We start from the raw sequence: 14,443 nt of genomic DNA, 5'->3' as shown, positions 1-14,443 counted from the left end.
CCAAGCAGAGATGCAGGGAGCTGTTTGTTTTCTTGGTGACCATACTGTAAGTTATCCACGCTTCTGGCTTGTTTGAAACATGTAGGTCCTGTTATTTTGTTGTTATGAATTCTACAAACAGCCCTTCTACTCTAAAAATGCTCTTTGGCATACTTCATGTTTTGTCAAGTCCTTACAAAGAACCTTTTTGGTTACAAAATGTATCTATGGTTATATTTGAAGGGAGGTCTATGCAAGTAGAGCACAGTAACACACCAGTATCATTAAACTTAACAGCTTGATTCCAATCTTCTGTCAACTGGTTTTCCCAGCAAGCTTATCTCTGTTCTGTCTCTGCTTCAAAAAATCATCAAAGTAATATAAAAGGAAAGCTAAATGTTCCCCTCTACCCCATTTTGAACTGAACAGGGGGCATATTCAGTTTGTATTCTCTGCTTATCTGCTCTTTTTCCTTGTTGTGGTATTACAAGAATAATAAGGTATTATAATTATTTAGCATTCCTCATCTGCAATTATCTTCAGGCTTTTTCTCTAGTCTGGTTATATCGTTTCATGCTGCATGCCTGATGTGGGGGTTGTACTAGTCACAGATCTTTTTAATCACTTGTGATTCTTTTCATGCTTTGTGATTGCTGCCCACCCCAAACTTACCAAACGACTGGCACCTAAGTTTGTGAAATTGAAAGTTTGGGGTTTTTTGATGAGAAGATCCACAGAGGAGTTGACTGTTGCTTGGTTTATGTTTTAATCTTCTATCCTTGTTACTTGGCCTTGTTAGCGGCTGTTTGACATCTTTGTGTTCTTTCAGGTTGTTTTGGTTAGTTTAATCTAGTGATGTGTAGAAAACACAGTTCTGTGTCTGTGACAGCAGCCTTGTTCACCTTACCATTTGCCTTTTTTCACCAAGGTTCTTCCTGTTTATTTCTGTCGGTCTTACATGGAAACCAGGTAGATGTGGTGCACTTACGCATTTTGTCATCATGGCAATATGTGTTAAGGAATTACAAGAGAGGCAAGTTAGGACGGTTTGTGGCTGCCTTGGAGCAGAAGGGCATATATTGGTAAAAGGAGCAGTGGGAAGGAAAAGCAATGTGTTGCTATTTCATCAGAGTCCCTATACCGAAATGCAGAGAAGCAGCGTATAACCTTTGCAGAGCAATGGCCTTGGGCATAAAAGCTCAATCTTTGGTTCACAGACCTTGTTTCCGATGGCTGGAAGTACTGGCACAAAAGCATTGCCTTTTACACTTCAGCTGCCTTTCTAGAAACAGTTGAATAATAATTTCAGAACAGGGCAGGAGCAGGGACAGTTCTGTGCTGCCCACTATTGGTAGTGTCCTTCTGGTAAGTACTCAGCAAAATGTGTGCTCAACTTTTTATAATTGCTGTAGGTAAAAGAAGTTTTCTCAGCAGATACACTCCATCTCATCTCTTCGTGAGAATGCATTTTAAAGGTAATAGCTATTAGAAGAATGGAAATATTTGATATTCCAGAAGAAGCAGAAAAAGAGATCAAAGAGTATCTTTGCAGAGTTCCCTTGCATGTTCCTGGTTGGTAGAACTTGGATGGGTACCGGTGTGGTTGGATGATAACATTTCTTAATTAAGTGCAGAGATCCGATACAGAACAGAGTTACCTGAAACAAATTTTTAGTTTGGGTTTACCCTGTTATTACTGTTCATGCCAGCATAAATCCATCGGTTCAGTCGGGAACAGTTCTGCTATCAGCAACGTGTTCCCAGTAAATGGTGCTTAACAAATGGTATGTCCTACTGGGCTAATTAAATAATTATACATCTCGCTGCCTTTCAAAGGCTACTGAAGGCTGTAAATTCAAGCACTTGAGAGTTAAATTATGCTAAAACCTGGTGTTGCCTGTTCGGTCTTGATTTGCCTTTCTTACATATGTGTATGCATCATGCTAGTTTTATGTGATAGAGGTAATTAATTGCAGGGTTGTGTTTTGGGAGGTTAACTACCACAATGCTTAATTTTGAAACCAAATTGGTTGTAATGTGACTGGAGTGCCACAATTAACTTTCTCTCCCGCCTTTGTCCGAACACTGTGGAGATGAGGGCTTGTAACAAAGATGAGGACACCTTTTGCTCAGGTGGTATAAGTTGCTTTGTTCATATTAGGTCTGTTCAGTCATTAAAGCCATGTTCAGCCTAAAGCACTGGAAGCTCTTTGTGCTCTAAAGAAAAGCAAAGTTTACAAAAACCTTTTTTTCCCCTTCTCTCATTGGAAAATGCATTAAAAGAGTAATAATCTTGAAACTGTCCCGAGCATTTAATTAACTAGAAACCTTGAAATACTGACGATAGGATTTGTTTCTGTAGCATACCAACTCACGTAAATGCTATCTGTTCTAGGGAGGTGCATTTGTTGCTTGTTATAGGTGGGGCTGCTGGATCTACCTATTATTAAAGTTGCTTAATAATTCCTACTGTAAAGACCTGTTTTCAGTTGTTTGTAACTCGGATTAATTTTAACCATGTGGGCAAAATCTTTGCCTGCTGAGTGTTCACCTTTTTTGGGGGTAGAGGGAAGAATCAGATAAAAACATAAAATTAATTTAACATTGTGTTTCCGAAAAGTTCTGCTGAAAAAAACCAACCCGCAGGGTGAGGGAAAGTTAAGAGTTTAACTTCATATCCGGGCTGGCTCCCGGTTCCTCTGCTGCCCTGTTCGGTTTTGAGGTTTTTTTAATACAATGCCATTATGCAAGTCTCCTGTTTGGCTTGCTCTTTCCGTGTTTTGGAGCGAACATTTGTGCTCATGACTGGCAGCAATGAAAACAAGCCTCCTTGGTTCCAACACAAGCAGCCACAGTCCAAGCGGCAGCGCGCTTCCTCGCGGGTGACCTCAGGGGCGACCCGACACTCTCGAGGAATGTCCACGCTGGCTCTGTGCTGAGGCTGCCCTCCCCAGCTGCCGCTAGCCGTGCCAAGCGGGGATGTGTGGCGTGACCGGAGCCTGCCGCTCACTGCAGCTGAACTGTTGGCTCAGTGAATCTGGAGCTTAAATGACCAGGTTCTGACATCGCACTTTGTAAATTTGTCTTTGTTCTAATGCATTTTTTCCTTTTAGACTGAGTGAGTCAAGCAGGCTGTCTTGCCAGACCAGCAGGTCCCATCTCTGGCTGCAGAACTGTAAGCTGGAAGGGTGTCACCTCAGGGACACAGGGCCTGGGCTCCAGGTCTGGGGACAGAGGAGGCTGCCTGCCCTCCTGCTCTTCCCCTGGTCCAGCCAGCTGACCCCCAGGCAGAGGCAGCAGCAGCCCAGGTTAGGCACTCCACACCAGATGAGACACGCTTGTCCTTCTGCACCTGCCCTCCCAGCCCTGGCCATGCCAAGGTGTTATTTTCTCTCTCGTGCTCAGCTCAGCAGTTCTGGTTGGTGATTGTGCAAGGCTGGAGGTGAGGCTTTTGTTTCTCCCTCCTTCCTCAGGAAAGGAAGCATTTCTAATTCTGCCTTGGAATCGGCCGCTTGTAAGAAGCAGTGTTGGGGGTGTGTGGTCTGTGTGTGTTCCTTGCAGCTGTGACTGCTTACTTACTTGAATGAAGTCCTTTGCCTTCACTCTTCTGGGAAAATGGTTTTATTTCTGAAATGTGGCTCAATCTCTCTGCAAAAATATTTTAGAACTATGTATTTGTTTGCTGGATCATCTGTGGATGGCACTTTGGCTTTCAGTGCCACAATCCTGGTGCCACATAACCCAGGGTGTGATGACCTCTTACATTTGACTTAAGTTCTCTCATGCTGTCTTCATTGGAGATGACCTTTGAGCTTGCTGCTGATGCGTGGGACTCCCACAGCCTGCTGGTGTGCCTGGCTTGCCACCTGTGGTGCTGAGCCAGCTGGCAGTGCCTGGTGCGGGAAGACGATGGAAAAGGGGATGTTTGCCTTGGGGGTGAGGGCAGAGGATGAAAGGCTTCAGCCACGGAAGGGAACCCTCTCCTTCTAACGGGCAGCGTGGTTGATACCACTGTTCTATTCCTACAGAAGCAGTTGCTGTGATTGATTTTGGTGACAGCATGTATATACGTATGTGATATATATATATATGTATGTATAGCTCTCACCCACCTCACCTGCAGCGCGCTCAGCCCAAGCCCCCCGCGGCCGCCACGCACACCCCCGGCAGCCCCGGCGCTGGGCAGCGGGCCGCCCTCCTCCCGCGCAGGGGTCCCGGTTCGGCGGTGCTGGTGCGGAGGAGCGCGGGGCTCCGCCGTCCCGCGGGGCGCTCCGCGGTGCCACCGCCGCTGTCACCTGCCGCGCCCGCGCCTGCGCGGTGCCCCGCCCCCGCCAGCCCCGGCGGCGCGGCCGCGGCGCGATGGGAGGAGGCGGTGGCGGCACCGGGCCCTGCTGCGCGCGGCACCGCGTGCTCCCGCGGGCGCGGAGGTGAGCGGCGGCGGCGGCGGGAGGGGCGCGGAGGAGATTGGGGGGGGGGGTGGTGATGGGCTGCGCGCGGGTCTCCTCCTGGCCGGGCGGGGGCTCCGCGCTGCCGGTGCGGGGGGGGGTCTGGGGAGAGCGGCCAGGGAGCGCAGCGGGTTCCCCGCCGCCTGCGCGGGTCTTTCTGCACCTTCCCGAGGCGGCGGAGCGCGGAGAGCGCTCCTGAGAAGCGCGTTCCCCCAGCCGGTCCGCGGGGTCCGGTGTCCCCCGGCGCCTCTCCAGCCGTCCCTGTCAACGGGCGGGAGCCGCCGCCGCTCCGCTCGCACAGCGGGCGTGTCCTCGGCGGAGACCCCCGGCGAGGCCGCTGCTGCCGGGGTGAGCGCGACCCTCACCCCTGCCCGGCCGCCTCCCGCGACGGGATCTCCGGCAGCTCCCGCCGCGGAGCAGCGGGCCCCATGGCGCCCCCTGCGGGCGGGGCGGGGCCCGTCCGCTGGGGCGGGGCGCTTGCGGGTGCCCGGGATCCGACGGCAGGCGGGATCCTGAGATGAGACGGCAGCGGCTGTACCCCGGGTCCGGCCGAGCTGCCCGCAGCCGCGGCGGCGCTTGAGGGGAGCTACTAGGTAAGGGTCTCCTCGGGCACCTGGGCGCGCTGCCCGCCTTCCGTGCGCACCCCGGCCACACATCCGCACCGGACGGAGAGCAGGACGGTGAGGTGAGGGCTGAGCCCTGGCGTCCCCTTTCCTACGGCAGGGAAGGGGAAATGGCTGGAACCGAGCTCACTGACCAAACCCTCACGGTGGTGGCCCGGGGTACTCTGCCCATGTGGCTCGTGTCGTAAGCCTGCCTGGGGTTCCCTTCCCAGCTTGGGACCTCGTGCCGCATGAGGGATTTATTGGATGAATTAAGTGGTTAAGCACTGAGTTGCAGCGATAGCGCGAGTTGTGTGTTCTTTGTAACCTACGTGCTTTGGCAAGGTGAGGGAGGTGATGGTAGCAATTTCTTTAGCTGGACTTTACCTTTTCTGTACGGCTGCTGTTGAGACCCAGACATCCAAATGCTGTGGTCGGGCTTTGGTGTCAAAATCGGTGTTGTTCTCGTGAGAATTTGGAGGGTGCCTGGAACAGAAACGTGGGCAGCAGAGAACATAAGGTGTGAGTGAAAGGCAGTAATATCTTGCAGTATGAATTATGAAATGCCCTTCAGCGCAACGCATTGCGCGTTTCACCTGCTCATTTGGGTATGCAAATATAATGTATGTCCATCTCGGTGGCAACACCATTTTTGCAAGAAGCAAATTATTTTAGAGCGTTCGTCGTCTTACCGGGGGAGAAAGTTGTCGCCACCCTCTAACTTTGAAATGCATTTCCAAGTATGATTAGGTTGGCTAAGACAATGAATGAGACAAAGAAATAAGGTATTTCTTTCATGCCGAATATGGACACAGTTAAAACGTGCAGCGAAGATGTTACTTTATGGCTCTTGCACTTCTGCTGTTTTGGATGATAAACATGCAATAATGAAGTGCAATTGAGACACCTTAAGCGTTTGTTCTTTTTTTCCCCTTTAATCCTTTGAAAAGTGCGGAGAGGCTCCTCAGGAGTTAAAATTTTCCTTGGCTTTTATTACGCATCCCATTCCCGCCGTGTCTCGGTAATCTGTAGTTCACAGTTGGAACGGCTGCGTTGCTCCCCACCTCCTCTTGCCGTACTTCCTGCTTGGAGGCACCTGCTGATAGCAGCGAGCGGCCCAGCGCCTGTCCCGGCTGCCAGCTTCTCTCCTCTCCCACCCACGGTAATGGCAGGGGCGCTGGGAATGTCTTGGAGCCGCTCCTCCAGGAGGCTGCAGGAGCAGGGAATTTTGACCGGTCTCCTGGTAACTGGAGCCTGCCATCCTCTTACAAGCCGGTGATCTCTGTCACCTGCATCGTGCTTACCTGTCAGAAGACAAAGCTGAATGTGCAGCCTTTACGCTGTGCCTTTCCTTTCATGCCTGCCTTCCAAATGCTGATTCTTCCCCTTTCCTGGTTCTGGGTGACGGTTACCTCATCCAAAGCGGTACAGGGCTCATTGGCTTGAAAACAGTTTTTCCTATCTATGTTTCTATCTTTACATCTTAGGCTGGGATGTTTTCTTCCCCTTGTGTTCTCCACTCCTTTTGTTAGGAGTGTTCCTCATCTAACTCGGAAGCGCTCAGGTCTAAGATCAGTCGTTTTTCACTCGTGTGTTAGCACTGGGACTCCGATGACTCATTGTCTACAACTTTGTTCCACTAGGATTTGATCCCATTTTTCTTAAAGCATCTAAATTTATTGGAAGTTTCAAAATGAGGTTCTTGCACGTTGCCCTGGGGGCATGGTCGGTCACTCTGTCTGTCTCTTATTTTCCTTCTTTCTTGAAATCTGTGGGAACCCAAGCGGGAAAATAATAACTGTTGGACGCTGCTTTGTGATGGTGGAAAATCAGCTAATGCATTTTTCATTTTTAAATAAGCGGTAGGGAGGGAAATCTTTTTTTCCTAGTTGAGTATTTCTTTAAATGAATGCAACACTTAATTGCTTTGAGTGGTTAATGTCTTTCCACCACCTTGCACCTGCTTTTTTTATGCCTCTCTGCTTCTATGATCATGAACCTGGGAGGAGAGGCACGAACATACAGAGCTCTGTAATAGCAGCTGGGTATTAATGCTGACTTAAATTGGAAACTCTCTGTCCCAACCCACTTTCTTTGTAGCTCTTCCCCTTCTCATCCTGCCATTAAAATATTTTCCATCATTCCCATGACTTAAACCTCATACAGGTTTTTATGTATGTTTTCTGTTCTTGTGAACACTTTGGTAATGTAGGATATGATGTTAGAAAATCTGAAGCAGGAAAAAGGAGTTTGTTGCTACCTATGCAAGCTTTTGAGAAGAAAAGGTAACAGTGGATCATTTTGGTTGGTTTCCATTGACTTCAGTGAAGCTGTGAGTGGCTGCATCCTTGCAGACCGAGAGAGAATTTGCCCTGAGGCTTGTTTCTGTGACTTGGGTCTGTTTGAGTACATCCTAATGATGGATCTCTGGCAAAAACAGTGAAGGTTTTTCATTACTATTGTACAATGTTAAATTGATCTGGGTTGCTATTAGCTCTGTGTGAACCCTGCTGAAGAGACAGACAACTAAATCAGTGCCAAATTTCTGATTTGATACTGCTCTTGTGCCAGTGCATTACTTCAGCTTTTTCTGTCGAGCTTTCCTGCGACTGGTTTTTGCTGAGGGACTGCCTGTCTTTATCTAAATTTCTGTTGTGTGCTACCTTTGATCTTTATTTGTGAATTCCCTGGGTTTTTTTTTTTTTTGAGGTAACCTACAAATGTCCATACAGCTGTGGGATTCTTCATTGATCCGTATTTGAAACACCTTGATTTGTTTTCTCAGAGACTTAGAAGGTGTACTTGTTCTAATGGATTGGTCTTACCAATCGTGGGGTTTGCTGAAGTCATCCTCTTACTTGAAGGTTTGCTGTCAACAACAGCATCTTCATTTAGGAGGTGACAGTATAGTAAAAATTCCTCAAAACTGTCTTGGTTCCTGTTGAGCTCCTTCATGAGGTAGTGTAGATCTAAAAGCTCTCCTAAATATGAAAGCTTTCAGTGTAGGTTACTGTTCTGTCAGCTCCTCTGTCCTTTCTCTGTCTCTTCCACTTATTGAACCAGCTGTGTTAACCTAGATACTGAAGTAAATTTTAAGGGGCAGCTTGAACTGTGGTCTTTGTTTTCTTAGTGCATTTTGGGAGTTAATGTAACCAGACCAAAAATGGTACAATGCAAATACTGTAAGTTTATTCTCAGTGAACATGGGTTGTTTAGGGACTGCTCACTGCTTTTCCCTTATTGACAGCTGTGTGAAAAATATGAAGGCAAAAAAGCAGTACATTGGCCTGGATTGTTAAATCATCAATATATTTATTGTTCGTTATTTTGATGCAGCTTGGATTTAAGCCATGAATTAAACGGATTCAAACAGGGTCTGTTTGATACAGCTAATCCACTACCCTAGTTAGTACTTATATTTTCTAACTGTGTGTAATCAGTGTGTGTAAAATTAGGAATGAAATGATATTTGTTTGGTTTAATAATTAGAGATATATTCTCTTACAGAATTGAACTAAACTGAGATTAACAGATGTTTTCAGTGTCTACTGTGGGTAATATGAGAGGTATTCTTATTTTTAGATGTGTTTTTGAAATCTAGGTACCCAAACCTATTTGAAGTCTTAGTATGGATAAATTTCATACAGTTGCTCTGGCAAACACTTTTGATTCACTGGATTTCCCTTCCGGATTAAACATTTGGTAACTGTTATACCTTAATTTTAGTGTCTTTTCAGCACAAGGGACAAGATCCAGTCTCTCTGATCTGAGTTTCCTATTGTGCTTTGTTGCAGGTTGCGAAGATGGTACAGTCCCCTCTTGCGTTGCAGCTGCTGGCAGACTAGAGTTTGAAAGTGCGTGAGATCGGTTGCTGCTGCACTCACTATTCAATGTTGCAAACCGATCCAAGGAAGTAACACTCTCCTCTTTGGAGAGGCCATAAAATGCATGTTATGAATTGTCTCTCCTTGGTCAATGATAAAGAAAATGGGGCTATTCCAGTCGCAACGGGATTAATGAACGAGGATACGACAACAGCACCTCAGCTTTCTCAGCCTGCAGCACCGCTGCCCCCTCCACCATGTCCCCTCGCAGGGGCACCCGCAGCCCCTCCGCTCCCCCCGGGGATGCCACCACCACCACCACCTCCTCCTCCACTGCCTGGGCCAAACGTACCTCTGCCTCCACAGCTGATAAACGGGCACGACAGCCACGGCAAAAAGAAACGGATGCGGAGCTTTTTCTGGAAAACCATCCCTGAGGAGCAAGTCCGTGGCAAAACCAATATCTGGACGATTGCTGCAAGACCGCAATATCAGATCGACACAAAGACAATTGAGGAGCTTTTTGGGCAGCAGGAAGAAACCAAGCCCCAGGACGTCCGGAGTCGGTCTTCAAAGTCTTCATTTAAAGAGACTAAAGAGGAGGTAAGAACTGAAGTCTAACCTCTCTTACATCGTGCTGTGGGAATTGGTGTGAATTCTGACTCGCATCTGTCTCCTCTCTGTCATGTTTCATCCGTATGGCAAATGTGTGTTGATTTGAAGGAGCGGAGAACCTCTTTATTCTTAGTGGCACAGATTTGTTGTTGAAGGAGCGTTTTATTATTTTAACTTGGTAAGTGCTGTGATTTGATCACCTGTTAATAAGTGAAGGGAGCCGAAAGCATTTGTATTTACTTATGTTGGATAGCTCTTGAATCTTCAGTGGAAACATGGGTGTATTGTAACTTTTCAGCTCTTCCACTGTGTCTGTTGTGCGAACAAAACGTTCTACCTGCAAACATGAAGCAGGCAAGAGGGAAGAGAAGCATATTGCAAGTGTTAATGCTGTATATACCCATGATGCCTTGGAGGCGTCAAGGAAGGGAAGTACCAGTGTGACAGCTTGGAAATAAAGCGTAATATAGTGGCTAAGGGAATTTATTATTTAATTGAGATAATTTTAAAGTTTCAACTTTCATAAATGTAGCTTTCCTGCTCATGAAAACTTTGTCATCTACCCTGCTTTTCTGAACACTAAAATAACCTTCCAGGAAGGTCTGAAGGTTGTTCCTGCTTTCTGTTCTGGTGGCAGGAAGGTCTATACCAAGCACTTTCAGCTTCAAACGCTTCCCAGTGAACTGATAAGTAGCTTGTCTGGTTCTTAGATCCTGGTTTATAGACAGCCTCTTTGTGAAGCCTGAATTGAATTGTCTCAAGTGATCATTCTGTGAAGTAATTGGAGGGTTGAAATGTAGATTTAATCACTGGTGTGCCTCTTCATACATGTTGGCTTGTAAACAAAATACAGAGGGCACAAAGTTAAGACTTGTAATGATGCATTAGTTTTTACTAAGAAAATAGGAGCTTGAAGTTGGTGCTGTCTTGCAGGACCCTGGAGATGATGTCAAAGTAAGATCGGCAGGGACTAGGTGAGAAACCAATGTACTGATAGTGTGCGTATTGTACATAGACTAAAATAAGGGGTTTAAAACAGGTGTGTGTATTGCAGACTCTGAAATGCTGACATTGGGAAGGAGTAATTGGGGCCATCGTCAGAGGTAGTCATTAACCTCTGTGCTGTTTTCAGGCTGTGTTCATCTTCAAATCAGGATGGCAGTGAGTGGACTTCCTGTGTGGCATACAGATGTACACAACTCCAGCCCCATGTGTTTCCTTAGAAGCTCCCTCTTTCAGGACTGATGTGTGGTGAAGATCTAGTTACAGTAAAAATGATGATCAGTTCATAAACTGAACGTGGCCCCTAGTACAGTAGCAGAGAAGACCCCAACATGCTCCCTCCAGAACTCACGCATTTTCATGTGGAGCTTGGAAATCGGCATCCTAAGAGTGATTTTGGGAAATGAAGATCACAGGCCTGCAAAATAAGGTTTTCTCCAGGATTCAGTGCCTTGGAAACAAAAACCTGCCTTGCTGCAAGTTCACGTTTTTGTGTATCTGCCTGGAGCTGATACGGTGGTCCAGTGCATCTCCACTGCTTGATGCTTGTCCACCCTGGCTCAGGGCGCACGCAGTTCCATAGCACGTGGCAGCAGTGAGGCAGCAGGACTTCCCTCCGAGTTATGCTACTTGAGTGACAAAATGTGCGACTCCGTTGCTAAGCTGTGCCGAGCATGCCGCAGCAGTGTGTCAGACAGCGGTGAGCCATTTCTGGTGTGTGTTAATGGTCTTTGCAGCACTAGCTGCTTAGCAAGGAGGGAAGGAGATAATCCGCAAGAGCTATGCGTTATTGGAAGTGCGGAAGCACAGATAAGCAACAGCTCACATGCTTAACGTTACTGCAGACCTCATTCAGCAGGAGTATGGACATTTGAAGCATAAGCAATGCTTGTGATTTCCGTCATCAGTGCTGTCAGGTGCAGCTCACTTACTTTAATGTATGACGGTTATACTCAGCTCACTGTACCTAAGGAGGTTGAAAGGAGTTTGGGGCGGGCTGAGGTACACAACATCTGTGTGACCTTGTGGAGAGCGTGTCACCATGGGACTGAGGAAGCTGTGGTTCTGCTCCTGGCTGTGTCATTGCCCTGGCTTCCCCCTTGTCCAGGTTCGGAAACTGGACAAGACACTTCGTGTGTCAGTATCTCTGTTCCTTTCGTGTAAAACACAGCTGACTTTAGAAAGCGCTTTGTGGTCTAGCGGTGAAAATTGTTCTTTGGAGTTCAAACAGTGGAATTGGACTCGTCGGTGTGATATGTTAACAGCAAATTTTCAAGGTAAATTCATGTGCATAAATTCAAGGCAATCACTTAGATCCAAATGTGAAAAAAGCCAGCACATGTCCAGAAGTGCGTGGCTGGAGAGTGTCTGCCCTGTTGGCTCAGCAGGGCTCCTGGGTGCGAGGGCATAGCTTCAGTGGAAGTGGTGAGGAGTGACCCTTTAGCCAGTGTTGAGGGCACTTCCCCAAAGACTGTGGTAGAGATAAGGGTTTAGCGATCTCCAGAAATCGCTGTTGATTATGCAATCGCAAAACTGTTCCCACCGAACAGTTTGGGGAATAGCTCTCACTTCATGTAGGAGCTTACAATACTCCATGTCCCTGTGATTTATACAGGGAATTTAGGTGCTCAGCTCAGGTTAGTTGCACTAAACATCATCATTATAACAGAAGTCCCTTTGGAGACCTGAGTCAAGCTCCTACAGCAAATGCTTTCCTTTCTGTAAACAACCCCTTGCCAAACCCTTAGGAGATTAATTAACATGTTTCCTTGACTAAAGGCTCAGTTTGCCCTATGTTTTCATCTAAGTTGAGCCTCTGAAAAATAAGGGGTATAGAGTTAAGTTTATGCACCGATTTACTTTCCCCATCCTTTAGTGGTGTCACAGTATAGCCCAACATGCGTTCACCCAGGCTATACCTGGCCTGGCAGCAGAGTGGGCAGAACAGCTTGTTGCCAGCCAAGGGAGCTGGTCTTGCTTTCTCCTTTGAGCTGCCCCTCTGCTCCTGTCCCTCACCTCCCCCCAGTCTGAGCGCTGGCCCTGGCAGACACTGGACCCTCTGTAAACAGATTTAAGTAGCTCAGCAGAATGCTTTTGGGGTGTTTTGTTTGTTTTCTACTGGAGTAGTTTTCCGGTGTTTTAGTGAGTTTTGATGGCTTGGGAAAGGGTGCAGCGAATTCCAGAGCACTGTGCAAGGAGCTAGTGACAGGAGGAGAGAGGAAGATGGAAGGGGGCGAATAGGATGTCTCTTTGGCCCTCTCCTAGCCATTCCCGCTCTCTTATTTTCCCTGTGCTGGCTCTGGTGCTCATTCCATCTTCTTGAGAGCTGATTCAACCTGTTAATCCAGCAAAGGACTAGCACAGCAAAAAACCAATGAGATGAGTACCAGTGCCTGCCTAAGGGAAAGAGCAGGCTAGGAATGTGACAACAGAGGATGACATGGAGCAGAATGGCCCTGTAGTAAGCTGCTGTGTTCGCGCTGCCACGCTGTGGAAGTGCACCTTTCCTCAACCACTCCAAGCAGTGTGTGTGGCTCTGAGAATAGAGGCCAAAGTGTTAAACTCTGCAACGAGGATGTGTTGTAAGTGAAGTGGCAGCTGAAGCAGGAAGGTGTTCATAGCCTTCCTAACCTCCAGCACTGAGCCTGTGCCACCAGGCTGTTCTATGCTTGCTGTAATTTTTACTCTATCGCACCATGTGAAACTCCATTGTTCTTATCCAAAGAATACACATAATGTTTTGCTTTCACAAAGCTGTCATCCACTTTGTCATGTTCTTGTTCCTCATTGACAATCTCATCGCAAGAAACTTCTATGGCATTTCTGCAGTCACCACAAAGTCAATATTGATGTGGGCCTTTATGTATCTCCCAAAGCACTCCTTGATCTTTCATGTTGATTGCAAGTTTGTGTCAGAGTTCAGGAGCGGCTTTCCTTTTACCGTCATAACAACTTCACCATAGTACTCTTGCTGAATTTCCCTGTCCCTTGATAGACCTGCAACAGTGAATGTTTCAGTGGTGGGTTAGCACTGGTCCAGCTGATGCTGTTATTACCCCACATGATCTGTGCCTGCTGCAGATTTCAGAAATAGGCTGAGTTGAATACTGTGGTGAGGAGAAGCAGATTCAGTGAGACTAGGAAAGTCTGTTCTCAATCTTTAATTACAGTCCAGTGTAACTTTTTGAGTCAAGAAGTCCAAGGGTATTATTGGTGGGCAGCACTTTAAAGATCTGCTTAGGTGGGAAACAGAGATTTGGAACATGCTGTATGGGCACCAGTGCTGAAAGTGTGCATGAATAGAACATAGGAGCAAGCTGAGCAGAATCTATAAGAAGCTGGGGTAATGTTTAAAGGGTAAAAAGCAACAGCTTGTTTGGAAGTCATGCAGACAGCTTTCTGCAAGGACAAAATCAAATGAAAGCTTGGTGAGAAAGAAGAGTAGACATTACAGACAGATGTTAAGGCCAAGATTATGAATCTGATATGCAACTGCATGTGAGATGGAGGATACTGTACTCTTGTGCAAGGAGTTGTAGTTATGGAGTATCTGCCAGGTTCCCCTTTTCTCCTCCTCATGCTCCTATCTAGAAACACCTTGAAGGTGGTTAAGTAATGACAGCTTTTTCAAACACTCCTGATAATCTTGAAGTGGGTGCCAAGCAGAGAGTGACCAAAAACCGAGCCATGTGTTTTGATTGTGTGCTTGAACAAGAAATCAGAGGGAAAAATAGAGTACAGTCATATACAGAGCAAGAAGTGTGTGTAAGGTTCTTGTACTTAAGAACAGCTATGACATTTTTATGTTGTACTGATAAGGCAGCTGCAGCTGGATCTGTAGCCATCTGTTGTTTTTCTGCAAGGGAAGATGTTAGAAAAATTCTCCAGTTTTGTCTGAGGTTGTACTGTAAATCTGAGTTGTGCCATGGAAACCGAAGGCTTACCCAGCTGATGACCAGTCTTATTGTGACAGTTG

The 14,443-nt window shown here is 46.9% G+C and overlaps 1 protein-coding gene across 1 annotated transcript in view; it reads left to right on the top strand.

Annotated features, from left to right (window-relative positions):
* Positions 1–8,970: 8,970 nt before the first annotated feature.
* Positions 8,971–14,443, top strand: part of FHDC1 (FH2 domain containing 1) — a gene marked incomplete at both ends in the record, with an annotated part of 29,910 nt that continues 24,437 nt past the window's right edge. Inside the window, one exon of the mRNA XM_080635608.1 lies at positions 8,971–9,453. Within this exon, the coding sequence (XP_080491734.1) occupies positions 8,971–9,453 (483 nt within the window). The remainder of the gene's footprint in view (positions 9,454–14,443) is intronic.

This window comes from Psittacula echo (genome assembly GCF_963264785.1).
Source record: "Psittacula echo genome assembly, chromosome: 1".
Classification (NCBI taxonomy): Eukaryota; Metazoa; Chordata; class Aves; order Psittaciformes; family Psittacidae; genus Psittacula; species Psittacula echo.
Note: the sequence above shows the minus strand (reverse complement) of the source record. Positions and strands in the feature narration are given on the sequence as shown.